General features: G+C 40.8%; 1 protein-coding gene across 2 annotated transcripts; it reads right to left on the reverse strand.

Moving 5' to 3' along the window:
• Nucleotides 1-5,210: 5,210 nt before the first annotated feature.
• Nucleotides 5,211-13,698, reverse strand: LOC129831469 (T-cell differentiation antigen CD6-like). 2 transcript variants are annotated; one of them, XM_055894875.1, is made up of 14 exons: nucleotides 13,500-13,698; nucleotides 12,239-12,304; nucleotides 11,328-11,609; nucleotides 10,757-11,074; nucleotides 10,315-10,626; nucleotides 10,125-10,190; nucleotides 9,850-9,996; nucleotides 7,395-7,514; nucleotides 7,111-7,230; nucleotides 6,692-6,766; nucleotides 6,479-6,559; nucleotides 5,961-6,044; nucleotides 5,688-5,783; nucleotides 5,211-5,525 (listed from the first exon to the last, which is right to left on the reverse strand). In XM_055894875.1, exons 1-14 carry the CDS (start codon nucleotides 13,549-13,551, stop codon nucleotides 5,389-5,391), a joined length of 1,956 nt encoding a protein of 651 aa, XP_055750850.1. In that variant the 5' UTR covers nucleotides 13,552-13,698; the 3' UTR covers nucleotides 5,211-5,388. The 2 variants fall into 2 exon arrangements, with proteins under 2 accessions (XP_055750850.1, XP_055750851.1); XM_055894876.1 differs by lacking the exon at nucleotides 6,479-6,559 and having other exon boundaries at nucleotides 13,500-13,697.
• Between the last annotated feature and the right edge of the window lie 463 nt (nucleotides 13,699-14,161).

The raw sequence follows: 14,161 nt of genomic DNA on the forward strand, positions 1-14,161 counted from the left end.
ATTAACTGTCTGAAATAAATTGGCTTTGAGGAGTATAACTGAATTGTCATCATACAATATAAATGCTTATGGTATGTATGTATGCTAATTTATTACGTACAATGTTGCAGTGGCGTCGAACAGACCAGTTGTGGCGGCGTCGAACGGGCCAGTTGTAGCTGCTAAAGTTGCGTCGTCGGACGGACCCGTTGTGGCGACGTCGGACGACCCAGTGGCAGCTGCCGAAGTTGCGGCGTCGCCGGACAGACCAGTCACAGGGTCGTCGGACGGGCCATTCCCGCCGTCTCCCTTAATGGGAAATTATTCTGTCACGCTGGCATGAAGGATCGGGAGACAGGTGCTGTTATGCGTAATAGGGTTTTTTAGTAAACCCAAATTACAGCGTGCCGTGTGAAAACGAAGCCCAAACAAACACATATCAAAACACAGGGTAGAAACACAAAATAAAAGAGGGAGGAGTACCTCGAACAAATAACACATGCGCACAATGATTAACACACGGGACGAGACCCGTAATCATCTGCACGAAAGAGAAGGATGGAGAAGGAATGGAGAAGGAAGGACGACCACTGGGGCCACGTCTCCAGCAGCTCTTTGTCTTTTCAATGGAGGTAACCTTAGTATGAAGACGCACTTAGTTGTGAGGTGACATTCATAATTAGGCTAAACGTGACAATTTCTTATTTCTACAGGGTTCACCCTGGGGAACCAGTTCAGTCTCAACGCAGAGAGCCAGGACTGTCGGACACCCTGACAATTTCCTGTGATGTGGAGAGAGACTCAACTCATGGCAACCAGATCATATGCTACACCGGGCAGGCTTCTGACAGGTGTTATCAGGATTTAGATGTTAAAATGACATACTGTAGGTCTATTGTTTTCCTTACCATGGAAGCAGTCTATGAACAAGGTAAGACTGCTTTAGGCTAAGGCAAGCAATATTGTGTGAAAAAAAAAGAAGTTTCTGACGAATGAAAACAAACCAGGCACTTTCGGATTCAGATAATTTATATATTTTTAAACCCATTCTTATGTCCTTTTACAGCAATGCCTCAAGACCAGTATGTGATTTATGTCAGTGAGGATGGGATGCCTATTCCCAATGGTGACAATATCCATCGTGGCTCTTTACAAGCCTTTAGCCTGCAGCCTCTATGTAAGTAATGTGGGATAACACGTAGTACAGAAGGTCATAAGCTTATGTTCTTGAAAGAGGGTTAATGGCATGTGAACCTTATATTACTATATACTATAACTATAAGCTCTTAATTAATAAGGATCCTTTAAAAAAAAAAAACGCCTAAAATGACATACCCAAATCTAACTGCCTGTAACAAGGATATGCATGTTCTTGGTACCATTTGAAAGAAAACACTGACGTTTGTGGAAATGTGAAAGGAATGTAGGAGAATATAACACAATAGATCTGGTAAAAGATAATACAAAGAAAAAAACAATTTTTTAGTATTTTTTTGTACCATCATCTTTGAAATGCAAGAGAAAGGCTATAATGTATTATTCCAGCCCAGGTGCAATTTAGATTTTGACCACTAGATGGCATCAGTGTATGTGCAAAGTGTAAGACTGGTCCAATGAACCATTGCATTTCTGTACAAAATGTGGTATCAAGACTGCTGAAATGGGCCTAATTTGTTTATTAAAACTTCTTAGGGATAGGGGGCAATATTCGGAAGTTTGGATGAATGAGGTGCCTAAAGTAAACTGCCTGTTACTCAGGCCCAGAAGATAGGATATACATCTAATTGGTCGTATTGGACAGAACACACTCTAAAGTTTCCGAAACTGTAAAAATAATTTATGTGAGTATAACAGAACTAATATAGCAGGCAAAAACCCAAGGAAAATCCATCCGGAAATTTTTTTTTTGGAGGTGACACCATTTCAAATGCCTGTCTATGGGGAAATCAATGGAATACATTCCATATTGCAGTTAGATGTCAACAGTATTTAGAAAGAGTTTCAGGCTTGTTTTTTTTAAGAATTAGCTAGAATTTGTAGTTTTTCTAAGTGGCTCCCATTTTGGCTTTAACTGTTGTGGCTTCGTCATTTACCTTCGTTATTTATCTCCGGTAATGAACATACTATTCTCCGTCTTAAACTTTATTGTTTATATATATATTAGGGTACCTGGTAACTTTCGGGATTCATTTGTATGCATTTTGAACGAGGGAAACCGGTGGACTACTGAGTCAAGCGCACCAACTAAACTGACTTTTTTGGGATATAAAGAAGGACTTTATCGAACAAAATTACCATTTGTTATGTAGCTGGGACCCTTGTGATTGCAAACAGAGGAAGATCTTCAAAGGTAAGTGATTTATTTTATCGCTATTTCTGACTTTTGTGACCCCTCTGCTTGTTTGGAAAATGTTTGTAATGCTTTTGTATGCGGGGCGCTGTCCTCAGATAATCGCATGGTATGCTTTTGCCGTAAAGCCTTCTTGAAATCTGACAAAGCGGCTGGATTAACAAGAAGTTAAGCTTTTTAACAATGTAAGACACTTGTATTTTCATGAATGTTTAATATTACACATTTTTTATTTTGAATTTTGCTCTCTGCAATTTCACAGGATGTTGGCCAGGTGGGCCTAGCCCAAATTAATATGCTGTAGTCTGTAAACACTTTGCCTAGCAGCCAACCGGCTTGCAGCAATATCTCTTAATTACAGTAAAGATACAAACCCCTCCCTCAATTAATTTCATTCATCCATTCATTCATTCCGATTATGGAAGCTTTTGAATTTTTTACAATATAATAGTCAATTTTACAGTATTGTCATTACACAGTACTTGCTTTGATACCGTATTTATATTACAGTAAGTGTACTCTAATATGAAATACAGATTTTTACACACCACCACACTGCCTGTATACTGTCAAATGCATGGCAATGCCTTTACAATGCAGGTTAAGTTACAGAGTAGGCTGCAAAGCGCATCTCCGAATGGCGCAATGCCATTATTTAAACAGGGTTGATTTTTCCTCATGGATGTTCACATACGTTTTCTATATGATAATGTTCATGATTGAAAAGGCAAACATTTGAGTCTCTCTAAAGAAACTGGCATGTATGGGCCTACAAAGAAGCATGCATGTAAAGCAAATACATGAATAAAGTATAAATCTAAAAGTAACATTGTCCTTCGTGTTGTACATTATATTGGACAGTGTCAAGCTTACAGAAAGCTACGCATCAGTTTGGACATCTTCTGCACTTTATTGCTATAGAGATCTTTCAGGAAAATGCTCAGAGATTCACAGAATAGCCTATAATATACATGATTGCATTATATACCAGGGGTGGGAGGGCCAAGAGACCAGAGGTGGCAGTACGGGGTACTCAGGTTGGGGTGTAGGGTTTAAGCATAGCCTAAAGGTAGGGAGGAGCAGTTCCTCTTGCTGCTCCGTAGGCAAGTACCATGGTCTTGTAGTGGATGAGAGCTTCGACTGAAAGCCAGTGGAGTGTGCAGAGGAGCGCAGTGACATGGGAGAACTTGGGACGGTTGGAACACCATGCAGGCTGCAGCATTCTGGATAAGTCGCACGGGTTTGATTGCACAATCGGTGAGCCCAGCCAACAGCGAGTTGCAGCATTCCAGATGGGAGATGACAAGTGCCTGGATTAGGACCTGCACCACTTCCTGCGTGAGGTAGGGTCGTACTCTACAGCTGTTGTACAGCATGTACTTGCAGGAGCGAGTCACTGCTTTTATGTTTGCAAAGAATGACGGTGTTGTCCAGGGTTACGCCAAGGTTCTTTGGGGGACACCGTGGAGTTGTCAACTGTGATGGAGAGGTCTTTGAGTGGGCAGACCTTCCTCTTGTGGAGGTTGAGCTTGAGGTGGTGGGCCGACATCCAAGCTGAGATTTCTGCCAAGCACACAGAGATGTGCCGCCACTTGGGTGTCAGAAGGGGCTAAGGAGAAAAGTAGTTGAGTGTCATCATTATAGCAATGATACGAGAGTCCATGTGAGGATTTGATGGAGCTGAGTAACTTAGTGTATAAAGAGAAGAGGAGAGGGCCTACAACCGATCCTTGGGGCACACCAGTCGTGAGAGTATGTGGTGAAGACACAGATCCTCTCCACGTCACCTGGTAGGAGCAGCCTGCCGGGTAGGATTCAATCAAAGAGTGTGCAGAGCCTGAGACGCCCAGCCCGTAGAGAGAGGAGGATTGGATGGTTCACGGTGTCAAAAGCAGCATATCAATCTAGGAGGATGAGAACAGAGGATAAGAATTTAGCTTTGGAAGTGCAGAGAGCCTTTGTGACACAGGGAAGAGCAGTCTCAGTTGAGTGACCCGTCTTGAAGCCAGACGGGTTAGGGTCAATCATTCTGAGAGAGATAGCGAGAGAGTTGTTCAGACATAGCACGCTCAAGTGTTTTGGAAAGAAAAGAAAGAAGGGGTACCGGTCTGTAGTTTTTGACGTCAGAGGAGTTGAGTTGAGTGTTGGTTTCTTGAGGAGGGCAGAGACTGGGGCCATTTTTAAGTCAGAGGTGGTCAGGGATGAGTTGACGAGGGAAGTGATGAATAGGAGGTCTCCAGAGATCTGGAGAAGGGGATGGGGTCGAGTGGGTAGGTTGTCGGTAGGCTGGACCTCACTAGTCACAGGATTCATCTGGAGAGAGAGGGGAGACAGAGGTCAAGGCGTAGGGTAGTCCTGTGTGAGTGGGACCAGTGGACTCAATAGGCTGAGTGAATGAGGAGCGGATGTCGTCATCGTTCTTTTTAAAATGGTTGACAAAGTCATCCTTAGAGAGGGAGGGAGAGGGGGTGCACTAACAGTGTGCAATAACAGTGTTTAACATGACTTTTGAATGAATACCTCATCTCTGTACACCACACAAATAATTTGTAAGGGAATGAACCCGTGTCTGTAGTAACGCCTCTGGCACTGTGATGCAGTGCCTTAGATCGCTATGCCACTCGGGAGGCCCCCCCTAACTTTTCTGATTAAAGAAAACAATAATACATTTTATTTGTTTTTAGACAAGACTGTAAATACTGTGATCATAATTTAGGACATTTGTTCCAAAGTACTCCCACACATAATAGAGAGTTATATGTGATTGTGTAGAAATGTAAGCAAGGTTTCTAGTTGATGATCCCTGCTGTAAGGGTTTCCTCTGTAGGCTCCATCGGCAATCATTGTATGTTACCAACTGCACAAATATCATAACTGCATATTAAACAAATTTTACATTTTTATTATCACACCCAAAAACACAAAATACAAAACATACCTACTAATGTATGCTATACATTAATACATAATTTCAAACATTGCAAACAATTAGCTAGCCCCTCTTTTATATTAACAGAAACATTGACATATACAGTAAAACGTAGGTCCTTCCAGCTCATTCAGTAGCCTTGCTTTGGGTTTGAGTCCAGGTAGTTAGCGATGTCGTCATAGTCACCCTCTGAGGGGGACTGGTTGGGGTCAGGAGAGTTCAGGTGGACGTCCTCCTCATAATCACCACTGTTCCCATCAGCCACTCCTGGGTGACAAACCATGATAAACAGAATACAGTGTGTCAGAAAATAGAGTAACATCCCAGATCCCTTATTGTCAAAATAGAGTAGATAGAGAAGAGGAGAGGAAAGTAGAAAAGATAGAAGAAGAGAAGAAAAGAAATGAGAAGAAAGAACAGCTTGTTTACCCTGGTCATATGAATGGGTTTGATCAGGGTTCCTTGAAAGCATCAGGTCGTTATTTGCATTGTGGGTAACTGGAGGTTGCCATGGATCCATTCCCTCTGGGAGAGAAAAATAAATGCACAGCATGAATAGAAATTGAACTAAGCTATTGAAACATCAGCACAGTGACTTGTTTGCAGTGCTGTCTGCTCCTACTGCATCCATAGAGACTGGAATTTTTCCAGGTCAGGTCTCATAAAGTCAGGAAAAACTCAGGGCTGTACCCTTGGACATACCTGATGTCACTATATTCTCTACATCTTTGCCTGTGTTTTCATAGCATTCCTCGGAAGAGGTGCTGGAAGAATCAAAGGAGTCCACTGCAGCAGAAGTCAACACAAATCATCATTAGATTGTCTCTTGCGTTTCACTGAATTGTTCATTCTTGAGTTCAAAAGGTGACCGTCTGGGGAGGTGACTGACGAGCAACCCTAGTTGCTAGGGGGTTTAGGAAGGGGTGGGAAACATGGTTTCCGGGAGTGGGGAGGGGGAATTGGATGGATACATGTTGAGTGGGTGGGTTTGGGGGAATGGGATGGGAGGTTGGAGGTATAAGCCCACTTTTTATTTATTTTTTATACTGAATTTATTATTCCTTAAACTCCATGTATTTCTTACTGTTATTTTGATTTTTGATTAGCAGCCTACTTGTACATGTTTTATAAACGTATACATTGAATGGTATAATGTACCTTTAACCCCCCCTATCAAAAAATTGGCATAACAAATAAAACAAATAAAAAGTGACCCTCACCACTTGGGGGTCCTAAATGGCATCCTGGATCTTGGTCAACAATGCCTCCTATGAAAACGTTATGGTTGTCTCCTGCATGTGCTACAGACGTCACATTGCTGGTGAGTAGCTAACTTTTAAAACGTATTTCTATCAAATGCTGTGCATTTGTGTCTGTCATGTAGGACAGGCATTGAGACTGTTATTGGAGTGCACCACTAAATATGGACTCACCTTCCTCAGATAGACTGTCCAGAGCTGTAGCCCTCATAAAAGGGTTCCTGGTATCTTGTTTATATCGTATAGAATCTGAATTACAAGTGAGAGTTAAGATATATTAGCTACACAACAGTGGAGGCTGCTGAAAGGATGACGGCTGATTATAATGGCTGGACCGGCGCAAATGGAATGGCATCAAACACATAGCAAACATGTATTTGATACCATTCCACTCATTCCGCTCCAGCCATTACCACAAGCCTGTCCTCCCCAATGAAGGTGCCACCAACCTCCTGGGCTACACAAATATGAGTAGTGTAGTCCAAAATGATTGTGTATTTTGGAGTCTTGATTAGCCCTTCTGAAATGCAATGCTTAGTTAAAGTATGTAAGAATTAAATGTGATTTGTGAGAAAAAAAACCACACTGTTTACTCTGAAAGGTGGTCATATGCACAGCTGCCTCGGTGCTTAGATCACACTGCTCATAGTCTGTATCCACTGAGGTGCTGTCCACACTACTCTGGGTCCACTGATATCTGGGATTTGATGGGACTGCAAAGCAAAAGAAAAGAGAGATTAAACAATGTTCACTATCTTTACAGAGTTACCAAAAATGTTAAACAGATTTGATAATATGTGGCAATGTGGGTCTTGATGAAGTCGTAACTCTGTACAGAGGAAAACAGGGTCAAAGAGGCATGTTCTAATTCACTGACCATCATTTTCTGTTGGGCTGCTGGTTGTGACCTTGATGAGATTCACAGAGTCCCGGTAGTCGTTGTCATGAAGCTTAGTTGGCGTCTGCAGGTTAGCATGTCGCTGCTGGACTAAGAGAGCTATGAACAGTAAAAACACATGCTGTAATATTGATAGAGTATCAGCTTCTATCCAATCCAAAATGATCTATATTGGATTATATAGGTGATTCTACAGAAATTGTGCAAATTGCAGTCCCACCCCAAAATAAGTATTTAAAAAAGGACATTTATTTACCTGTTGATATGGTCTAATTCAATACAAGGCTAATATAGTACAAAGTCATTGTTTATACACGTATTTCTACTGAGAGGTCGCTGTCCTAAACCCTGACTCCTAAATGTAATGTTTAAAAATTAAAGCAATTAATGATTTCTGTCATTTTTTAACACTATTTCAGAGCATCTTGAGTTATTCAATTATTACATCGAAAGATGCTGATCTAATTAGCAGTTCTACATATATTAAAAGAATGTGCCTCTGTAAATACGAATAAAATGGTTAAATTATGAGCCTAGTTGGTTTAGCCCAGAAAAAGTCAGCAGCCTTCCCGCTAGCCATGATTGGCTGAGATAATTAGTGGGTTGGACATGCCAAGAGAGGAATTTGGACTGGTCTGCCATGTAGCCTGCTTCTGTCTATAATTTGAGCTGGTCAGTATGTGTAGGTAATCCTTTCTACCATGGCTTTTTTTGAAAGATATCACATAGTAGAACTGCATAAGTGTTGCTTTCCACTTTCTGGAGGACCGAGTTTTGAAATCAGTGGAAGTAGAGTATGGATAGCTAAGTATGGATAGCTACAATTCTGGCGTTTGATTGCAAATATGCAGACGGAGTCGAAAACAGAACACACAGAAGGCTGTTGTATAAAATATCTGTCAAACTAAGGGCAACCATGGAATCCGTGACAGAGAGGGAGAAGCATCCATCCATGCATATGGGTAAGACAGTCTAGCTCGCTACATTTTCAGATATTACACATTTCTAATTTTGTCAGAAAGTTGTTTTCATTTCAAGTTAAAGTGTACTGTTAGCTAGCTAGCTAGCTAACTTTAGCTGGCCTGCTAGCTAGTTAACGTTACGTGTATGATCTCTGTAGTAATATTATTTGTATCTCAGAGCCATTTGCATTGCTAGTTATACCCCAATGTTTGTTAGCTAACATGGCACCTGGTTGGTTAGCTACCTGCAGATTCATGCAGGGTAGTAATGTTATAAATTGGGATTATGGTTCATTATTTAGCTAGCTCGCTACATGTCTAAACAAAAGACTCCACTATGCAAGTAACTATTTCAATAGAATGTTTATGATGTCACTGCAACAACTGTTGATAGAAGTAGCTGGTAAATTCGCTCTGGCTGTCTACTCTGATTTCAGAGCACTTTCGTCTGAGTGTGCCAGAGCGCAGAATAACTGACGAATTTACGAACGCTCAACACCCATTGAATATGGCCGGTGTCAGTAAAGGTTGGCAAAAGAGCGTAATTAAATTGTTGCCAGCAGCACAGTTGCAGTCACCAACGGAAAACATAAAAACAGCCTAACAGCTCTGCTAGGGCGAGTAAAATAGTCAGAGTGAGTTGTTCTCTCATTTGTGTCTGGAAGTAGATAGCAAGCTAGCCAACATTACCCAGTTAGCTTGGGTGCTTGACTGCTGTTAGGTCAGAACGCTCGGATCAACCCTACTCCTCAGCGAAGAGTCCAGTGTGCACTCTGAAAGCGAAGCACTCTGACAATGCTCTGAGTTTACAAACTCCCAGAGCACACTTTCACTCTAGATTAAATTTACGAACACACCCATAGTATAAACCAGTCTTTAGTCTTGAAATATTTGGTTGTTTAGTACATAGCCTCACGTGAATCGTTAAAGAGATGGATGGGGCTAAAGTTTAAGAGGGTGTGAACAATGCTGAATGGGTGTAGACAAAGAAGAGCTCTCCAGTAGGTACCAAACGATTCAATGGCCATTTTCTCAAAAGTGAAGTAACAAGTTAATCAACTATCAAAGCAGAATTACTTTCTAATTGTTCCTCAACTACAGTGTATGATATATCATTTTCCAGCTCTGAGTCTCTACTTTTAGCCAATGTAAAAAATAAAAATAAAACATTTACAATTTTGCTACATAAGACCGAGTCGAGCCAGTCGGTCACATATTTCAAATACAAACAAAGTGTGTGAGTAGTACTGTATATATGTCTATCATATATATGTTGTAATAAATGTGCGCTGAAGGTTTGGGAAAAATAGGATACAAATTAGATATTTTTTCCAATCCCCAATTCGCACCACTTCTGTAGAATAACCCATTTACACAACTATATTACAGTATGAACTGCCAGATGCATGGACATATGATCCATGGAGATTTTGAAATACAGTCACTGAATGTATGTGGCAGTTGGGACCAACCATCTCTCCTCCTGTAGTGGCAGCAAAGCAGAGAGTTTGTGACCAGAGCCATGAGCAAAAGGAAGGACAGGGAGATGCACCCCAGCAGCTCTAAGGACATGGAGAATGGGAAGCCATGATTTGATACACTGGCTGTAGTCACTGGGCCTAGGAAGTAAACAAAATACAGGAACAAAATACAATTTTACACACATTTGATCTTGATGTTTTAAATTCTCAAAAGTCTGAATAGTTTTGTCAATCTTAAAATTCAGACTCTGGTTTAACTTTTTCACCTGGCGTCCTGCTTAGTACTGTTGTAGCTGCTTCTGTTGTAACTGGAAGATATCGTCCATGTGATCCTGCGAGAAAAAGTACAGTAGAAAATATTTGTTTCTGCTTCAAGTATCACATGTCCTTCAGTGGTTTGTCAGAGTGTTTGTCAGAGTGAAATATTTATATTAGTGCACAAATAATCTCACTTACCACTACAAATAAGTCCAGCCGCTTTAGAGTCAGTGCAAAATAGTGTCTTGTTGGCAAACTCCTTACACTGCCAAAGGTCTTGGTGATTTGAAAAGCATTGGTAGTACCACAGGGTACCATCGTTGTGAGTGAAAGGGGGTTTGAAAGCTGCAAAATGAACTGGCTCCCCACAGCCCAACATGGAACACACCATTGAGGCTTCCTCCTTCCCCCAGCAGGTATCACACACTGTCCCCCATGATCCATTACGGTGGATCTCCACTTTACCAGAACAGCGGTCCACACCTCCGGTCAGCCTCACTGCCTTCAGCTCTGTAAAGGAGGCAGAGAAAAGAGGGACCATGAAGATCTTTAGATGAATAAAGAGAAGTTGGTGCAATCTGGCCCGTTAGTAGGGTTAATACCGTTTGTAGTGTGTAGGAAACATCAGAGTGACAGTTACCTGAGCAAACCACCCCAGCGTCCTCCTTGTGCCCACAGTCATGGCTTTCACTTGACGCTGGGCACTGCCACAGGTTGCCCTCTTTGCCAGTACATTTCAGCTCATCCAGGTAGATGGGATCCTTGCCCTGAGGGAAGGCACCACCCTGCCCTGTCACACTCAAAGCATACCCACAGCCAAGCTGGGCACATACCACATCAGCGTCCCCCAAGTCCCACTCATCATCACACACCGTGCCCCACTGCTGCGCCTCTCTCCACAGCTCCACACGTCCAGCACAGCGGTGCTCGCCTCCAGCCAGCCTCACAGCCTGATGCTCTACAACCACAGACACAAGTACTGTACATGAGTTTCAATGAACACGATTTGCTCTATTCAACCCCTAGAGTTAAGGTTAGTGTGCAACTCATGTGGTTCAGCTTCAAAAACTGTGATGTAACGCATATGATACATTTGTAGAAAATAACAGACTATATTATTGATCATGCAAAGTATCCTATTATAATTTTAAACATATTTTGTGAAATGAGAACATATGATGAAATGCCTGTCTTTTCAAACCGGGTCTTACCACAAACGACATCGGACACCATTGTGCAATTAATCCTCACAACTTGGGAGCAGTTCTGAAGACGATATTCATGGTAGGTGCAGTTTGTGAGGCAGGTACTGTTGGGTGGTGCGCTGGTCTCAGTAAGACTGTAGACTCCACCACAGCCAAGTTCCATACAGATCTGATGGGCTACTTGGTCTCTGGACTCTGCAGTGAATGTGACTGAAGTCCATATCTCATCTCTAAGGATCCTGGGACTCCAGGAGCATGCATTGGATTGTTGAGTTATATAGGGCTCAGCTGTGAATGAGAATGAGACATTTTAAGTGAATGAAGACATTAACTATTAAACGATATCACTAAATTAAATCGCAATGGTAGAAGAGTGGAAGGGATTGAATGATTACATATGTATGCTGTATTTGTAACATAATGGATGGTCATACTTTATAGGGAGAAAATGTTATGGGTATTGATGTGCAGAATGCAGGAACATTAAAGATCTTGATGAGTGGGTGAAATAGTTTTGCAACATAGGCCTTAACCTAAATTACAGTGCTATCAAACTCTTGGTTGGAATGCACCTGCAAAGTTCAATCAAACACAGCACTCAAGCCCTAACCACCTCCACATCCTGTTTGACATTCTTTTGACACTGAACAAAAACATTCATATGGAGAGCACACAATGGGGTTTAACCAAGCACAAGTGTTTTCAAACTCTGCACCAAATGCTTGATTAATGCTCTGAGAACTGGATAATTTGGGGTGGTCTGGTCATGATGCATGAGAGTGTCTGTGAGCGATGGAGTAAAATTAAATGTGAAACTCAAAGCCAGCAGTAATGAATGGATATATTTTTTTTTTACAAATATGTGACTTTGTCAGAAATATGTGTGGCTTTGTCAGAAAATAAAAATAGCAACTCACTTTGATTCTTATCAAGCTCCGATTGTGATGCATTTTTTCCAGTTTGAGAGGAGTCATCTTTATGTGCTGAAAGAAAGTTGACAATGGCACATCCCTTTAGATCACAGATATAGCAATGACATGTACCGTCATTTTATTGGTTAGAGTGGCAATGCTATTGTGACCTCCTTTGACCACGAGGACTTCCCACAGGCAAGACTTTCAAACTAACCACTTGACCAAGCATGCTGGATTGTTGTTAATCCAGCATGTGAGATGCATGTGAAATGTGGTAAAATGACTTGAGGCATAAAGCCCTGTGTCCTAACCACCTGCTTACTGTACAGAGTAGTTAGTGGTAGTAGTTTATTATATTTTCCATGTAGGCCGTACAGTGTCTATTATTACATTAAAAGTAAAACAAATATAAGGGTTATCCAGCTAGCACATTTGGTTCCTTGGAAGTTGTGGGAACATGTGTTATTGGTTTCCCATTGGTTTTGAGAACGAAGACATGAGTTTCATGACCGGGAAAACATTTTATAAAACATTCTGAGAATGGAAGTGAACATTTTGCCTGCTCTGGGAACGTTTGATTTGAGGTTTTATTAACGTTCTGAGAACAAAAATTCTAGGTAATTTGAAGGTAATTAAATATAGTTTTAAGAACATATTTCGATAAGACTTTTAAAAACACTGCTAGCTTAGTTTGGGTTAACTCCCAGCACAGATCAAAATGAATTTGCTTTGGCATTAAATCATGCAAACATTTTTTATTATTGTTGCACAGCATCAATATGATTCAAACCTCTTACCTTTTGTTCTCTAGTCATGCAATTTAGTCCACTGTGCCACCAGGATGGAGCGAGCATGCCATGTTTTTTTTAACTCCATACAAAGCTGTTCATTTTAGTCTATTCAAACATACCACATTTAAGTAGAACCATGAGGAAACCTGCAGAAAACTTTATGCTGAAGTACTGAAATCCCCACAGAATAAGCAGATGGTTCTCAGAGCTGTGATAATTTGTTCACTGCAATTGTTATTAAAATAGATAATATTTGTGCCTTTTTTGCCTTATGTAAAACGTGTTTCAAATCCCTGAAGTTATTAGCCGTGGACTGGTTAGCATCTGTCTAATACTCTTCACATGAATACAGTAATGTTATCTTCACTTATCGGGTGTGATAGAATCAAGGTTACTTTTACTGTAAATATTCAACAAGTAAATCAAAGATAATAGATCATAAAGAAATTATTGTGTAGAGTGGCATCTATTACCTTGACAAGATTGAAGCGTTTGGAGGATTAAAATGAGTTTCACCAAATTCATAGTGTATTTGTCTATTCAGACACACTATTGGAAAATAAAACAATGAAAACAGAAAAATGTAAGTTTCCCTTGATATCTAGCTCTGATCACTGCATAACCCCTGCACAATGTGTGGTTTCCTCTCTTGTTCCTCTGGCATAGGCCTTCAATTCACATTTCCTCTATAACATCAAATAGCTAGTGTGTGCTCACATAGGCCTACTCACAACATATGAAATAAGTCAAGAAACTAAGAAAACCTGATTGGGTCTGTCACTAAAAGACAGAGGACCAGTCCCAGTTCATTATTAGAACATTGTCTGATATTTAAAATATAATTTTTAAATTAAACATTTATTTTTGTTGTTGTTTAATTAACCTGAATTTAGTTGGTTAGAATTTGATTGACCGTGCCAACAGTCATAGTTGTTTGTCATCAGAAATGTAATGTGGGCGGGAAATGAATGTAGAGAATTCATGATTCAAAAACTGTATATCATGGTAGTCAAAGACAGTACAGTAGCCTGTACTGCCTAAAAAGTGCTTCAGTATTTTTATACCGCTACCCGAGGTAGAACAAAATACAACCATCTCTAGTGCCTCTAATTTATTAAATTGATTGTTGTTAGGG

This window comes from Salvelinus fontinalis, chromosome 32 (assembly GCF_029448725.1).
Source record: "Salvelinus fontinalis isolate EN_2023a chromosome 32, ASM2944872v1, whole genome shotgun sequence".
Classification (NCBI taxonomy): domain Eukaryota; kingdom Metazoa; phylum Chordata; class Actinopteri; order Salmoniformes; family Salmonidae; genus Salvelinus; species Salvelinus fontinalis.